We start from the raw sequence: 17408 nt of genomic DNA, 5'->3' as shown, positions 1-17408 counted from the left end.
GTTACCTTTTTTGAACCCTCCAGTCTGGCAAAAGCGGTGTGGAGTAATTTTGAAGGTTGGATTTTAAGGAGATGTGTCACTTCTGCTATTGTGTACTTGGCAGTGTTCCATAGAACTTAGCCACCTTGCCCCCGGGAAAGCCTAAACAGCCACGTGGAAGAGTGGCAAGGCCCCTGGTTGTTAGCTTAAACTGAGCTGCAGGACCAGCAGACAGCCCAAGTGCCAGTCCTATGACCGAGGCATTTCAGACCTTCCAGCCTTCTCCGCATTCCAGCCAACACCATGTTGAAACAGAACAACTGCCTCACCATTCCACAGAATCATGAGAAATGATAAATGGTTGTTTTAGCCACTAAGTTTTGGAATGTTTTTTGGCATAGCAATAAAGAACTGAAACAACAATTGATACCCAGAAGTGAGGTGCTGGCCTAACAAAACATCTAGCATTGGATTTGAGACCGGGGGGCACAGTGAAGATTTGAAGGGAAGTAAAACAACTATTAGTGATGGCTGGAAAGAGCAGTGAGGACATTGCTATTGGGGGATGTGAAATTGTACCCCTGTTCATACTGACAGAAAAATTGACAAGACTGACACCTCTAGTAACATGGAAGACAGAAAATGAATCTAATGTATTTGTGTGTCTAGCTTAGGACATTTTCCAACAGAATATTAGAAGTGCCCAGGCACCTGGGTGGTTCAGTTGGTTAAACGTCCGACTCTTGATCTCAGCTCAGGTCTTGATCTCCGGGTCATGAGTTCAAGCCCTATGTTGGGCTCCATGCTGAGCATGAGCCTACTTAAAAAAAATATATTGGAAGTGCCAATTGACTTTTTTTTTTTTTTTTAACCACACATGACCAAAGTATTACAAGAGAGAGATGAATCAAAGAAGAGACTATTCAGGTTTTAAGTAGACTTTAGAGGATATATTTCCATCCAGAATTGTCTAGGATTGTAAATAAAACTGTTCCTCATTCCCAGTTTTTCCACCCAGCAAAAGGTACTCAAAGTAAGAAATGCCCTCAGGTTGAAAGATCAGATCCTATTACTGTCAATAAAACTTAATCTCACAGTACAAATAAAACCCAGAGCATAGCTGTAAGACCCTGTATCATGCCTTCAAAAAGATATAAGGCTGTGCCTCCTGGATCTTCTCAGCTAGATAAAGTCTAAGGACTTTAAGAATGCTGTCCCCACAGCCTCCTAGACCTAATTTAGATGACAAGATTCTAGACTTCAAGCCTGAGCTTGATGCCGTAGTCAGATGAGATTTTTAGGGGGTTGGAAGAAGGTGAGTGTGTGTTGCATATAGGACTATAAATCATTTTGGGGCAAGGAGACCCAGGTAAGTTAAGCATGGATGTACATCTTTTACCACTCCTCCCATTGAGAAGTCACGTTTCCCATCCTCTGAAATCTGAGCTGGCTGTATGACGCCTTTGACTGATAAAATGTGGGGGACATGACCCTATGTAGCTTTGAGGGCCTGTGCAATGAAAGACCTGTAGTTTTCACCTTTGTGCTTGGAATGCATCATCTTAGAACCCAGCCATGTTACATGGGGACAGTCAAATAGCCATGAGAAGTTACAGTAGAAGTGCTAGCCAGCAGTCAGCTCCAACTACCAGCCTGATGAATGAGTACATTCTGGACCTTCCAGCCGCTTTTGTGCCAGCCAATACCATGAAGCAAAAGAACCACCCACAGAATCATGAGAAACAAAACCGTATTGTTTTTTTTAAACCATTAATATTGAGAATATGCTGAATAGTTCGCCAAAATCCTTCCCATCTACATGTGACTGAGGGCTAGCCTCTCCCAGGAAAGCCTTATTACCTTAGATACACTCTGCCTAACCTCAATTTATTTTTTTTCTGCTCTCTGATATGCTCAATTATTTACTGTACAAATATTGTAGACCCCGTGCTAGAAACTGTGGAAGATACTGCAATACTATAGACTCAAAATCTGAATCCATTTGACCCCTGCTTCTCAGTTGACCCTTCTATGGGCTATTGCTAAGAGGTGTTGAATTTTCATTTACAGTCACTATTTTATTCATTGTTTTTTTTTTTCAAACCTACTGCAAAATTTTCCTCCATCACTTCAGCCTACACTATTGAAGTAGCCTTTCAACTGGGCTCATTGTCTCTGATTCTTCCTCAAGTCCACTCTGCAAATCTCTATAGTTCAGTGACCCCCTGTTCTACTGCCTCGCGCCCATGGGTCTTAGGTCTCTTAAGGGGTCACAGAGCTGCTGGTCACTGTTACCCCGGTAGTCTTCGGGGAGAGGCAGCACTCTAGACACCTACTGAAACTTCCAGGAAGATTTCAAAGGTCAGCACTTCCCCCACATATTTTATTGCCAATCTATCTTGTAAGCTTTCTCCTCCTCAGGAGATTAGGAGAAAACAAAAAAAGTACTGGTCTCAGCTACATCAGTTGAGTTGCTTGATCAATTGTAGGAGTAGGGCTTGGATTTGAGTTTTTTTTTTTTTTTTTAAAGTGCTCCAGGTTATTCTAATGTGAAGCCAAACTTAAGAACCACTGTCTTAGATTTTAAAAAATGGTCTCTGCATCAGCAGCATCAACATTAACTAGATGTTTGTTAGAAATGCATTCTTGGCCACCTGGGTGGCTCAGTGGTTGAACATCTGCCTTTGGTTCAGGTCGTGATCCCAGGGTCCTGGGATCGAGTCCCATATCAGGCTTCCTGTGGGGAGCCTGCCCCTCCCTCTGCCTATGTCTGCCTCTCTCTTTAGGTCTGTCATGAATAAATAAATAAAATCTTTTTAAAAATAGTTTAAAGCAGAAATGCACATTCTTAGGGCCTACTTCAGACCTAATGAATCATAAACTCAGAGAGTGGGACCAAACACTTGAGAATATGCTGAGTATATATTATTATATAGTAAGCTCTCCAGTGATTTTTATGGACATTAAAGTTAGAGAAACACTTCATTGTATAAATCTTAGCTCCCTTCTAGGAAGTCTCAAGACTGCAACTAAATTTGGGAAGGGTGTTTAGTATTTGAAATTCGCTCTATTGATAAGATCTGAAATAACTGGTAAAGGACATAAACTGGCATACCAAGTGTCTTGCTAGTGATCATTTAAGTCCTTGAGAAATGCTGAATGATTATCATCAGATCTCTGAAGAATGGCTCGAGGGGTTATTTAGTCTGAAGAAAATGAGCAAATTAATCAAGGGTACTGACACTATTTCCCAGAGAGAGAACTTAAAGAGGTGAATTTAAACTTCATTTGGGTATATGTTAGACCCAGGAAAATATCTTTTGATGAGTAGTACTAAACATTTTGAAGGGATATAAGGCAATTTCTAAATCAATTTGGAGTGAAAGCATAGAGAAACCCCATTTTGAATTGTTTGGTTATATCCCTGCCTGGGGTCAGAGATAGACATCTTTGAAGTAGTGTCCAGTTCTCTGCATAGAATGACTCTAAATACCATCTGACCATCATTTGTTTATTTTTTCACTGGTTATTTTGGAAATGCTTTCAAAGTAAAATAGGGACTAGTGGGAAGTAAAGATGCCTAACTTGAGTGTTCTTGTTTCAATCCTAGAGGCTTTGGGGTGAGATTGTCAAATGAATTCATGTGCTTTCAAAAGCTTTTATGATTTTTTAATGAGGTTTAAAAGCTGAAGGAATGGGATTAGGACCATAAAATCCTTTACTCTTAACGTTGTTTCTTTGAACTGATTTAGTGGATTTGTATATTAGAAATAGAGATCTGATTTAGATTGAATTCTCGTTGCTTGCAAAAATATGGTCTGGAAAAAATTTCCTGGATACATAAACAGTATTAAATATTGTAATGACAAAGGATAGCTATGCTCTAGCTCTTGAGTTAAACACTTCAATTAGAAAAATTAACATCATTTTTTATGTAGGAATGCTTAAGATTCTTCATACATCATTAAATCCGGATGCTATATATTTATGTCTTAGTTCAGTGGAAAATGTTTGGTAGAAAAAGTTTAGCTGCGAAAGTAGACTATATAATATATTACAGGGGACATTGTAGAAGATTGTATATTTGCATCCTTGTTTTTCAAAAGATTAAAATAGAACCCAGTTACAATGCAGTTGTTGGGGTAAGTTGATGTCTTAAGTCTGTTCAGGCTGCTTTAACAAACTGCCACAGCCTTGGTGACTTAAATAGCAGACATTTATTTCTCACAGTTCCTGGAGGCTGAGAAGTTCAAGATCAAGGCATGGGCAGATTCTAAATGAGAGCTCACTTCCTAGTTTATAGACAGCCACCTTCTTGCTGTATCTTCACATGATGGAAGGGGCAAGAGAGCCCTCTGGAATCCCTTTTATAAGGGTACTAATCCCATTCATGAGAGCTCCACCTTCATGATCTGAGGCTCTACTTCCTAACATTCTCACATTGGGAGTTAGGATTTCAACATATGTATTTTAAGGGGGACAAAATAGGGGAGCCCCGGTGGCTCAGCAGTTTAGCGCTGCCTGCAGCCCAGGGCATGATCCTAGAGACCCGGATGGAGTCCTTCGTTGGGCTCCCTGCATGGAGCCTGCTTCTCCCTCTGCCTGTGTCTCTGCCTCTCTCTCTCTCTGTGTCTCATGAATAAATAAAATCTTTTAAAGGGGGGGGGGGGACAAAATATGTATTCCATTGCAGTTAGGGAAAAGAGATAAATACTCAGCTTTTTCTTTAGCCTTTAAAAGAACTGAGAGGCATAGTTAGTTGGATTTAATGAGACAGCGTGGTCAGCCATATACAAGGTTTGAGATTTGAATCTGAGGACCTAGGTTCTACGTGCAGCTATTTCTTGACAGTTTTGTCACCTTAGACAGGATAGCTCCTTTGGGCCTGCTTTATTTTCCATATTTTAAAATGTGTAGAATAAAAATATTTGCCTAATGGTTTATTATATGAAACAAATTAATGTAAATTGAAGTACTTTGAAAGTAGGAAATCAGATATTAGATTATAAATAGTATATTTTTGTATGTTCTCTTATTGGCAAGGAATTCCTCAATGGAAATCTGAATTAGGTGATTAGATGGAAAGTTTATAATTCTTAAAAAGGTAAACAGGAAAAGTTCTTTATAAGTCATCAGTTAGTATAAATATGGTAAACCTGTCATTAGCTGTGGTTCTCTTAGCATATTAGTTATAATAGTTTCTCATATTATATGAAAATTTGTGTTTTAAAATATTACTGTAGTTGAAGGTTTGTGACTCTCTTCTTTGATAGAAATAATGTGTTTAAAGTAGAAAATGTGTTTGCAATGTTTAAAAGAAACTGTATTTTACAAGAAATATTAGGATGGCTGAGCAGCATTCTGGAATTATGCAATAAATTCTTTCCTGGTACATTATAGATGCAATACAATGGAAGAATATGTAAAATGTTTCACACCTTAAATATCTTTATCATACTTGCTGCACATAAATGCAGTTGTGTATCATATGGTATAAGCCTTTTAAAAGCGAACTGTGAATGAGAAACTCCTACTCTAGCAGTGCTAAGTAAGTATGGATTAGTACACGGCTAGATTGTCATACATACTAACTGTGCTTTCTGGCCTGCAAAATAATTTGATACTGGATAGTAGTTATTAAGCAGGCTTTTTTGCACATGGATTGGTAAATCCAAAGTAAATTTCAGACATGCCCAACTTTATGATCTTTGAAAATGACAAGGTCACAAGAGTATTACTAAAACCATCTTAAATACAATTTGGGGTTAGTACATTGAGCTGGATTTCAAGTACTTAATAAACCAAAAAAAGATTGTATCTTCAGGGCAAATATATCAACATTCCCAGCAACCTTTCAGAGGTGCCATAGGCACTAAAAAACACAATTTCCATGCCAAGTTAAAGTTTTTTTGTATGTTTTAGAATGTTCCCTTGTTTCAAACTGATCAATATATATGCAGTTTAAATTATTACAAGTGATTGCTTGAAGTAGATGCTAAGAATGGCTTCTATTAACCTACTAGGTTAAAAAAAAGCTAATATAAAGGGAAGCTACATTTAGTAATATCATAATTTCAGAGAATTACAGCCATATTTCTGAGCTGTGTCTTTAAGTTATTAACTTGTGACTATTTCTAATGAAATCAGGCTGAATTTGAAGAGCACTAAATCTTCTTTAGAGAGATGTGTGGTTTTAAATTAGGATGCAGAAATTACATGATTTGACAGGCCATCTGATAAATGCAAATAAGACCAACTGTGTATGAGGACTGAATGAGAAAAATTAACATATGTAGGCTGCTTGGAAAAGTTAAGTGTTCATCTAAGTGTTGTAAATATGGCATTTTAAAATATATTAACATCAAAGTTTCTGTAGAACTTCTCTGTAATTTAAGGGAGTTCAGGGGCTGAGTATGATCTCATATATGGGTGGGGTCTTGTATATATAGCTTTGCCAAAATGTCCTCCAGTGTGAAAAGTAAACTGATCTATGAAAATCTATTTGCCGTATCATGTCTTATGATGGGAAGAGGGTCTCTGGAGACAGTATCTCCATTTTTGTTTAAAATACCACAGCTATTATAAGATATCTATGCTTTCTCACAGAATGAAGACAAACACAGAGATGGTGTGTCTAAGAAATTTCAAAAGGTGTCGGCCTCCCGATTGAAGCACAGTCAACTTATTGGATTCATTTTTTTCATCCAGTGAGTATAAATATTTAAAGTACATGATTTTGGTCAATGTTGACTTGTGTTCTGTGTTGAATAAATATTCGCTCTCTGTCAAATACCCTTGTCATGGTTGGGGCCATTTGTGTTTACATTCTTCTGCAATTTCAGTTGTATGTCTTTAATCTCAGGACCTTTAAGAGGACAAATACAGCCATAAGCTGTAAGGTAGCAGAGCCTTAGAGATGATCTGAGTTCATTCTCTTTATCCATTAAAACACGATACTATTGTGATTTTCTTTCTTCTTTCTTAACAGATATGTTATTAGATCCAAATATTCCCTTTTGTTTGTCTTCTAGGTGGTCTGGGTTTTACTCATTAGCAGTCTTTTAAACAATTGATTTATGTAAGGTTGAACATTACATAAATCATTGCTGTAAGGAGCACTGTCTGGATACTTTTTAATATGAAAAAATGCAAAATCTACCTCTTGTTTTTTGAAGGTAAAAATAATTTAATAGAGTATACCCTCAATAATTTATCCTATTAGTACTTTGCCATCAAAACAGTAATCATGAGACAGTCCCCATAGAGCAATGTTCTAATTGGGTTTTTCTTCGCTATCCCTTTTTAAGCCACTGCTGTTGTTTTGTCAACTTTTAAATACTCTGAGTTGGACGTGAACTTAAGTTATAAAGCAAGAGCTTGGGGGGAAAGGAGATAATGCATTAACTCACAGTTGGTTTCGAACATAGAACTGATAGATCCCTATAATCCTAAAGAATAATTCTACAAAACAGTGCTTGCTCAAGAGTCGCTCCCGATAGTAGTTGCAACACAACTCTGGAGCTATAACTGATGCACCCAGACGTGGGGTGGGGTGTGGAAAAGCACTTATTCAGACCATTTGCAAGGTATAAAATGTGGCCCTAAGAAATAAGTAGCATAAGGATAAGTTTTCGTAATGTTGATTGAAGAAAACATGGCTTCTAGTTTTTAATAGCTTGGCAGAGGATAGTCAAGATCTAGGAGGAAACTAGATAGTTGCTTCACAATCTGCCCCAAACACCTTTATAGATCCAGTCTGGCTACCACCAAATGGTCTCTCAGCTGAAGTACTTTATAATGCACAGCTGGGATGGCTGAAGTTTTCAAATGAAACCAGATGTTTCTATCATCCAATTGGCTCTGCCTCTGCCAGGTTTTGTCCCTGAGCTAAATCCCACTCGGGACGTACAAGCCATTAGAGTTAAATGCTTATTTTGGATACTTGCATCAATGGCTTTTCTTTTATTTTCCTCTTCCAGTTTCTGTACTCCTATAAGGGAAAGTCATGATTACACTAACAGAGCTGAAATGTTTAGCAGACGCCCAGTCATCTTATCACATCCTAAAACCATGGTGGGACGTCTTCTGGTATTACATTACCCTGATCATGCTGCTGGTGGCTGTGCTGGCCGGAGCTCTCCAGCTCACACAGAGCAGGGTTCTGTGCTGTCTTCCATGTAAGGTGGAATATGACAATCACTGTGCCGTGCCTTGGGACATCCTGAGAGCCAGCGCAAACATGTCCTCTGATCCCGGGACACCGCTTCCGCTCCCCCTCAGAATCCAGAACGACCTCCACCGACAGCAGTACTCCTACATTGACGCCGTCTGTTATGAGAAACAGCTCCATTGGTTCGCCAAGTTTTTCCCCTACCTGGTGCTCTTGCACACGCTCATCTTTGCAGCCTGTAGCAACTTCTGGCTACACTATCCCAGTACCAGTTCTCGGCTCGAGCATTTTGTGGCCATCCTTCACAAGTGCTTCGATTCCCCGTGGACCACCCGGGCCCTGTCCGAAACGGTGGCCGAGCAATCAGTGAGGCCCCTGACATTCTCCAAGTCCAAGGTTCTGCTGTCGTCCTCAGGGTGCTCAGCCGACGTCGATTCCAACAAGCAGTCATTGCCCTACCCACAGCCTGGCTTGGAGTCAGCTGGCATAGAAAGCCCAACTTCTAGCGTCCTGGACAAGAAGGAGGGTGAACAGGCCAAAGCCATCTTTGAAAAAGTGAAAAGGTTCCGCCTGCACGTGGAGCAGAAGGACATCATTTATAGAGTGTATCTGAAGCAGATCATAGTGAAAGTCATTTTGTTCGTCCTCATCATAACTTATGTTCCGTATTTTCTAACCTACATCAGTCTTGAAATCGACTGTTCGGTTGATGTGCAAGCTTTCACAGGCTACAAGCGCTACCAGTGTGTCTACTCCTTGGCAGAAATATTTAAGGTCCTGGCTTCCTTTTATGTCATTTTGGTTATACTCTATGGTCTCACCTCCTCCTACAGCTTATGGTGGATGCTGAGGAGTTCTCTGAAGCAATATTCCTTTGAGGCGTTGAGAGAGAAAAGCAACTATAGCGATATCCCCGACGTGAAGAACGACTTCGCCTTCATCCTCCATCTGGCCGATCAGTACGATCCTCTTTATTCCAAACGCTTCTCCATATTCCTGTCGGAGGTCAGCGAGAACAAGCTGAAACAGATCAACCTCAACAACGAATGGACAGTTGAGAAGCTGAAGAGTAAGCTTGTGAAAAACTCACAGGACAAGATAGAGCTGCATCTTTTTATGCTAAACGGTCTTCCGGACAACGTCTTTGAGCTGACAGAAATCGAAGTGCTGAGCCTGGAGCTGATCCCTGAGGTCAAGCTGCCCTCTGCGGTCTCGCAGCTGGTCAACCTCAGGGAGCTTCACGTGTACCACTCGTCCCTGGTGGTGGACCATCCAGCGCTGGGCTTCCTGGAGGAGAACCTAAAAATCCTTCGCCTGAAATTCACCGAAATGGGGAAGATCCCACGCTGGGTATTTCACCTGAAGAATCTCAAGGAACTTTATCTGTCAGGCTGTGTTCTTCCGGAACAGCTGAGTACCATGCAGCTGGAGGGCTTCCAGGACTTGAAAAACCTGCGGACCCTCTACCTGAAGAGCAGCCTCTCCCGGATCCCACAGGTCATTACAGACCTCCTGCCTTCTCTGCAGAAGCTGGCCCTCGATAACGAGGGAAGCAAGCTGGTTGTGTTGAACAACTTGAAAAAGATGGTCAATCTGAAGAGCCTCGAGCTGATCAGCTGTGACCTGGAACGCATCCCACACTCTATTTTCAGCCTCAACAATTTGCATGAGTTAGACCTAAAAGAGAATAACCTTAAAACTGTGGAAGAGATCATTAGCTTTCAGCATCTCCAGAATCTTTCCTGCTTAAAGCTGTGGCATAATAACATTGCTTATATTCCTGCCCAGATTGGGGCACTATCTAATCTAGAGCAGCTCTCTTTGAACCATAATAATATTGAGAATCTGCCCCTGCAGCTTTTCCTATGCACCAAACTACATTATTTGGATCTAAGCTATAACCACCTGACCTTCATTCCAGAAGAAATCCAGTATCTGAGTAATTTGCAGTACTTTGCTGTGACCAACAACAATGTAAGTAAATCCATTCCTCCCTTTGTTTAGCCAGTCTTCTGAGCATCTGCTGTTGCAGTGTATAAAGTGGGTAAAGAAAATGGACTTAGGGGCAAACTAAGCATCATCTGGGCCTGGCCTGACTCCCACTTACTAGATATGTGACTGTGAGGAAATTACCAAAATACCGAGCATCAGTTTTTAATCTGACTTACAAGCTGTCATGGAGATTTTATGAGAAAAATATAAGCGCCGGGCATAGTTCCTGGCACATAATAATTGCTCAATGAATGTTCTCTTTATTCTCTTTCCCCATTTTTTTTTACATAAACATCGCAATTGAAGTATTTTAGACTAATTAGTTATAACAGAGCTTACTTTTCATTTTGGAAAGATCTTAAGTAGTTAGAAAGCTTCATAAAAGTTTTTAGCTTTCCAAATCTGTCATAGGAGAAGAACTTTTTGTTAAAAATACTGGGATCATGAATTATTCATAAATCTTTTTTGTGATGCAGTAAAAGAGACTTGAAATCTACATGCATGTCTAGAAAGACGATTCAAAATGAAAGGCCTGGTTCTATAATGCAACACTAGGGCTTCTTAGAAGCTTTTTCCAGCATCCATACTTTAAAAATGAACCATAATTTGCAACAGTAAAGCCAAGTTAAGGAAAACTTGACTTCACTGAAACAAGAAAAAAAAAACAAATGAGTAGTTTCCTAGGTTAAAATGTGAAGCAGGAGGGAAAAGAAAAAAAAAATATCAAGCTAGCCAAAAGGACAAGAGAGTGATGGTAATGTCCATATGAGAAGAAGAAAAAAAATCTTTCAGAAATCAAGTCTGCCAAAAAATGGAAGTGATCTTTCTGTAGTAGAAAATGAAGGCTGTTTTCTTCTACCCTGCCCCCCAAAATGTATTATCTCCTAGACTTTTTGTAATTCAAATTTCATTCTAAATGTGACTATGAACATGGTGTTGGCTAATGAACATATTAATCACCAGACATTATTTTCAAAAACCATGAATTGTTGGGAAAACACCAGAAAGTTGGGGAATGAGAGCAAAATTCGTGCTGATTTTTTGAACCCTAAGACCTGACTCACATATTAAAAGGCTAGAACCCATTCTAAGATAAATGCGAAATCTTTGGGTTTTAAAGAATTATGAGGCTGTAAAACTCCTTGAGGGTTGAGTTAGATTAGCAGCGTTCATAAGAATTACCCAAAGGGGTTGTTAAAGCACAGATTGCTGGACCCCACTCCCAGGGTCTTCGATTTAGTCAGTCTGGTGTAGGATCCAAGAGTTAGCAGTTCTAAAAAATCCCAGGTAAAAATTATGCTGGTGCTGTGATGACCATACTTTGAAAACTATAGGTCTAGAGATTTTTCATTAGTGTTGTTTATTTATGCAGTTGATTAATACTAATATTTAGGTTATATTTTCCCATTGTTAAGTCAGTAATAAAAAGTATAAAGAATTATATTGAAAGGCATTGGTTCCACTAAGTTATTATTTGGTTATGTCACTATATGAATTTTTTTTTTTTTTTTTTTTTTACTATATGAATTTTTGAAAGTTGCAGCTGATTAAATAATTAGCTGGCCATGAATTATTTAAATGTATGTTAATTAATAAGTTAATGTGTTTTTCTGGTTTGATTTAATAAAACCTTAAGACCATTTGTACTTTTGACACTAAGCTTATTGACATCTTGACTGTGTCTAAAAGAAAAACTAGGTGTAAGTATCAGACACAGTTTATCTTGAGTAAGGGAGGATACTTGGCACACATGAAAAGTCCTCTTCTGAAGGCAGTTTATGGCCAAAGTAGAATGATATCTTAGCCTGAGTTGTCTCAGAAGTCTGATAACCAGCAGTTGCCAAGCATCCCAGAGCCATAACAAGGACCTTTGAATGGGTGAAGAACACTCTCCTCAGAACTGTGGAGACTTATTTAATCAGGATATGGAGAAAGTGGAACTCACTCAGAAGACAGCAGCCAGAGAGATGAAAAGTTCTCCGGTGGAATAGTTAACCTAAAGATGGGAAGTATTGGGAAAGGAAGAAAAAAGAATAGTTGGTCTTTAAATATTTGGAAGACTTAATCTTCTTGCAGGTAACCATGAATCTTAGAACGAGGACAAGCAAGGGAAAGATTTCCCATATTTCCCAAAAAGCTGCCCCAAAATTAAATCTTTGAGAAGGGGGAAGTGATTTCTTATTAATTAAACTGTCCAGATATAGATTGTCAACCACTTGGTAGAAGTGTTGTTAAAGGGAATCAAGGATTCAAGTTTCAGTTTCAGGGTTCCTTCTAACTTTGAGATTCTTAAGATTCTATGAGATAGACCAAAATATTTTTTTAATTAGAAAATAAAACATGAAATTGGATGTGTAAATATTTAGATATGCATATACTCAAAAATGTGAGTTGATTCATCCATTTTGAATAAAACATGGTAAGGGTTCCTGAAAGAGGAGAGCTTTTATTTTTTTATTATTTTATATTTTTTTTATAAATTTGTTTTTTATTGGTGTTCAGTTTGCCAACATATAGAATAACACCCAGTGCTCATCCTGTCAAGTGCCCACCTCAGTGCCTGTCACCCAGTCACCCCCACCCCCTGCCCACCTCCCCTTCCACCACCCCTAGTTCGTTACCCAGAGTTAGGAGTCTTTCATGTTCTGTCTCCCTTTCTGATACTTCCCACTCATTTTTTCTCCTTTCCCCTTTATTCCCTTTCACTATTTTTTATATTCCCCAAATGAATGAGATCATATGTTTGTCCTTCTCCGATTGACTTATTTCACTCAGCATAATACCCTCCAGTTTGAAAGGAGAGCTTTTAAAATACTCTTCTAAAGAGTTGGGCAGTATACTAGGTTCATGGATGGATGCAATGAACGCTCTCTGTGGTTAAGGAGAAGAGACATTCATTGACAGGATGTTGTGTCTCATTATCACGGAAAAGCCTGCAGAATCAAGCTTAGAAAACAAATGTAAAGTTAGATAACCAAAAGGTGAAAGTCATAGCGCAAAAAACAAAATGGTGAGGGTATCCTGCCACTGACCATCAGGGGCAAGTGCTTCCCCTGAAAATTGGATACTCCTGCTACTGCAGCCCTTGCCCTCCTATAAAATAAGTTCTTCATGGTTTCTGCTGCTTTATGACACTAGCCCCAATTTAAAGTCCAAGTCTGAGCACCTGATTGGCAGAGCTTATGAACACCCACCCTACATTCAAGCTGTAAGGGGATCTGGGAAGCCTGGAATCTGATGTTGTCAGTTCCTCCAATGGGAAGTGGACTCTGCTTCCCACCAAGAGTCCCACCACCAAGATAAGGTAGGAAATTCTCCAAACATTGAAGATAGTGGGCATCCCCCAAATGACAGACATTCACAGAGAGGGCACTCTAGAGTTTCTTCCACAGGGTAGTAATAGTTGTTATCACACAAAACACTAAACATTTATTTTTTAACATTTTTTAAAGATTATTTATTTATTCATGACAGAGAGAGGCAGAGACATAGGCAGAGGGAGAAGCAGGCTCCCTGTGGGGAGCCTGATGCAGTATTTGATCCCAGGACCCCGGGATCACCACCTGAGCCAAAGGCAGATGCTCAACCACTGAGCCACCCAGGTGCCCCCCCTAAACATTTATTTTTATCATAGTTTTTGCTGCAGGATTCCTTAGAGCCTTTAGTATTTGAATATGCATTGTGCTTCTCCAAGAGGGGGATATGATATGCAATGTTTGCCAAATAGATTTGAGCAAGCTGTTCTTTTTTTTTTTTTTAAAAGATTATATTTTTAAGTAATCTCTACACCCAATGTGGGGCCCAAACGTACAACCCCAAGATCAGGAGTCATATGCTCTACTGACTGAGCCAGCCAGGCACCCAAAATGTTCTTTTTTTTTATAGTAACTCTTGAGAGGAGTGTTCCTAAGACTCTGGGGGTTTTGGAAATGTAGAAGGATAGAGATCATGTGCAGAGGATTGCAACAAGCATACCCAGATGTAATAAGAGATGAGAGCATTTAGAAGGTGGGTCGGAATGGAGAATGCCTTGAAGACTGCCAGTCAAGTTCAGATTTGAGTTCACTGGACAGTAGCTGGGGTCAGACTTGAGCTTGAAAGTGATACTTAACATGAACAGGTACCTTCAAAGGACGCTCTAATTGTAACCCATTTAGAAGGGTTGGGAGATTACAATCAAGAAATAAAACCCCTTTAAAAAGTTTAATCAGTTATGATCTTGAAGTAGGACTATAAATTCAAACCAAGATCTAAAGATTTACATCTGAAAGGAACACCACGGGCAATCAAGTCAGCAAACTGCAGCCTGATCCCACCCAGGGCCTGAGCTAAGAATGTTTTTAAAATTTTTATACTGCCCAACCTAAGAATGATCTTCTAAATTTTTTAATGATTAAGGAAAAAAATGTTTAAATAACATTCTGTCTCACATGAAAACTCTATGAAATTCAAATCTCAGGATCCATGACTAAATTCCATTGTTCTCATTTGTGAGCCTATATTATAAAAAATATTATATACTCAACCATTATTATATTTTGAATTTCCTCATTTAAAAATGTAGGAAATTTTTTCTCTCTTAATTGTATAAGTACCTACATAATATTTCCAGTTTTACTTCTTAACCCACAAAGCCTAAAATATTTACTATCCTACACATTTAGAGAAAAACTTTTCCAACCTCTGCTCTAGTAACTGCCTTCATACTGATACTGACACTGATGCTCAGAGTGATTTGCCTGAAGTCTGAAGCTTCCTAGCATGAATCTGGGATGGAACCCAAGTGTTCCGACACCCACTCTGGCACTCCCTCTACTGCATCTCAGATGCGTCGAGGCAAATGCTGTTACGCGGGAAGCAGTGGTGTGTGTGGATGGACGTGGGAGACGGGAGAGGAGGAGGAAGCATCTCTATGCCAGTACCAAAGTGTAATTCAATTATGATGGTATCGAATGTGATGGAGAGGCATAGGAAAGGGGGAGGACTTAATAGTTTCACTCAAATCTTAAAAACCACTCCAATTTACACCTAGGTCTTCCAACTTCTACATTTGTGCATTTAATGTGTTTCTTTTATTGACTCAAAGACTTCTAGCTGGAAGTAGAAATTCCTTCTAAAGATCATTTATGTGACGGAGCTTATTTTTGACATCACTACTTAGAAATGGAAATACTCATTTTTGTTTCCTGAAATGAATGGCTTTTATGGATTTGCTTAGCATGTACTGAGATGATGTGTTCAACAGCTAGGAAAAAAGGGAAATCTGACATTGAGACAGATTCTGAAGCAAGGTCTCAGCCTCTGGAAACGGGAGTATTTCATTATCAGAGGTCAGCAATACATATAGGAAGAGGACCATCCTTCCTTAGATGTTCTGGGGGCTTTACTACAATTTGTTCAAGATATTTTGTTGTCAGAGAATTCTAGGATGTAGCATTAGTTTCTCTCTCTTTTTCAGTTTGATAGCTTGTATGTATAACTTATAATTTATTCTATAAAATCATTCTGCATATGAAGTGTATCAACCCTTGATAGTCTGCAAACATTTCTTTTGATTTTTTAAAAATAAATCAGTAGGCCATTAGGGTCATTTTTTCCTTTTTGGGGGTGTATATCAGATTGTCTAAGAAAGAGCATGTTAAATGAATTCAGAATAAATAAATGCTATCTAAAATTTTATTAAATGTATCAGCCTGGGCAAAATGTTTTTGATGTTCTTGTAATACAGCTTCAGGGTAAACTATTTTTAAGGGTTTAAGTAGATTTTTCAGAATAGAAATGCTGAATTGAAGGAAAGTCTTGCGTCCCTACCACAGTTGCCCAGCCTTCTTTAACATAATTGAATTCAGGCAGGTGAAGAAAGGTTTTGTGCCTCAGCTGGGTGCTGACTCTGAAAGAAAGTCCCTGAGATGGACACTTGGCACTCAGGAAGTAGAACTGCTGAGCACAGCCCTTGACTCACTTTCATGACAGCAGCACAGCTGAGGGACCCTGGGGGCTTGCTCCCCTTGCCTCATGAAACCCCTCTCCTGTCTTAGGGGGCCGAGAAGTTGCTAAAATCCCAACTTTGGAAATTTGAAAGAAGATTGGTGAACACATGGTAGTGTTGATAGACAGGAGAGTGATGGCAAGGGCTTCAGGGTTTTCACCCAGTTGGAAAGGAGTCCAATTAAGCAAGGTCCTTGCTGGGCATCTGGAGGCTTTCTGAAGTAAGGAGATGGAGAGTCCCTGCTACTGTCCCTGCTACTGTCCCTCCTTCCCAGCGCCCATGACAGACTAATTATTGATTTAATTGTTTAGTATTTCTCAGTGCACCAGTGCCGCTCAAACGGGGGCACTTTTGCCCCCCAAGAGACATTTGTCTGGAGACATTTTTGATTATCACAGCTGAGAAGAGGCATAGCACTGGCATCTAGAAGGCAGAGGCCAGGGATGCTGCTAAACAGTCTACGATACACAGGGCCCCCCACAAAAGGAATGATCTCACCCAAAATTTCAACAGTGCCAAGGTCGAGAAACCCTGCATTAGACCATGGTTCTCGAAGACCCATCTGTCTATCAGCACTTTATCCCCAACACCTAGCTGGGAGCCTGGCACGAAAGGAGGCTGTCTGTCTGCATTTACTGAATCAAGATGAGCCAAGCCTACCCTCTTTTTCTCAACTGGCTTCCCTGAGTCATTGCTTAGACACTAATAGGCACTCTCAGGGTTGAGCTTGGGTTGCACAGGATGGATTATTTACTCTACTTGTACGTCACTGGCCGTACTTCTGAGCTGCAGGCGTATGACCAGAAGAGGTTGCATGAGAAAGGGGTTACATTTCTTCTGTCTCTTATCTCTCTGCCATAGCTCCATATTGAAATCTACATAGTTATGGGTTTGTATCTGCATTCAAGAAGGGAACGAAATAGAAGGGTCAGTACTTTTCCTTTGCTCCTACCTAGTATTTTGGTGTACAAGGAGGAGCTTTATTGAATGCCATACTTAGCAATGGTGATCATTCGATTTATTTCCAAGGATAGCCATACCGAGTGTATGTATGGACTATGGAGAGAGGAATTTCAAATATAATGAGCACTCCTGAATGCAGTTTGACTATTTTTTTAGTTTGTATAGAGAATGTCTATCTTTTTGAGGAATAGTTCTGGATGGCCTGGAAATTCCAGCAGAGAGCTGGCTCAGTGGGACTGTGTTAGCCCATCAGAGGTGCAGGCTGAGCTCTTGAGTGCCCCTTTCATCCCTGTGTCTAACAAAGCCCCATCCTGA

The 17408-nt window shown here is 39.7% G+C and overlaps 1 protein-coding gene and 1 long non-coding RNA gene across 18 annotated transcripts in view; one reads left to right on the top strand and one right to left on the bottom strand.

Moving 5' to 3' along the window:
- The window catches only part of LRRC8B (leucine rich repeat containing 8 VRAC subunit B), a 104099-nt gene that overhangs the window by 51727 nt on the left and 34964 nt on the right, over positions 1-17408 (top strand). For 15 of the 16 annotated variants that reach the window (XR_005361278.1, XR_005361279.1, XR_005361277.1 and 12 more), the window contains exons 3-4: positions 6586-6686; positions 7959-10123. Coding sequence is in view for 4 of the 16 variants with exons in the window: in XM_038541446.1 (XP_038397374.1) it covers positions 7985-10123 (2139 nt within the window). In the remaining 12 variants the exon portion in view is untranslated. Of the gene's footprint in view, positions 1-6585; positions 6687-7010; positions 7155-7958; positions 10124-17408 lie in introns of all 16 variants that reach the window. The other variant, XM_038541445.1, reaches the window with a different exon arrangement.
- LOC111096405 overlaps positions 1-17408 on the bottom strand; it is a 46219-nt gene that overhangs the window by 12705 nt on the left and 16106 nt on the right. For both annotated transcript variants that reach the window (XR_005361290.1, XR_005361289.1), the window contains exon 4: positions 12087-12137. This is a non-coding gene — a long non-coding RNA (uncharacterized LOC111096405). The remainder of the gene's footprint in view (positions 1-12086; positions 12138-17408) is intronic.

The sequence above is a fragment of the Canis lupus genome, chromosome 6 (genome assembly GCF_011100685.1).
Source record: "Canis lupus familiaris isolate Mischka breed German Shepherd chromosome 6, alternate assembly UU_Cfam_GSD_1.0, whole genome shotgun sequence".
NCBI classification, from domain to species: Eukaryota; Metazoa; Chordata; class Mammalia; order Carnivora; family Canidae; genus Canis; species Canis lupus.
The sequence above is the reverse complement of the archived record's forward strand: the minus strand, read 5'-3'. Positions and strand labels throughout refer to the sequence as shown.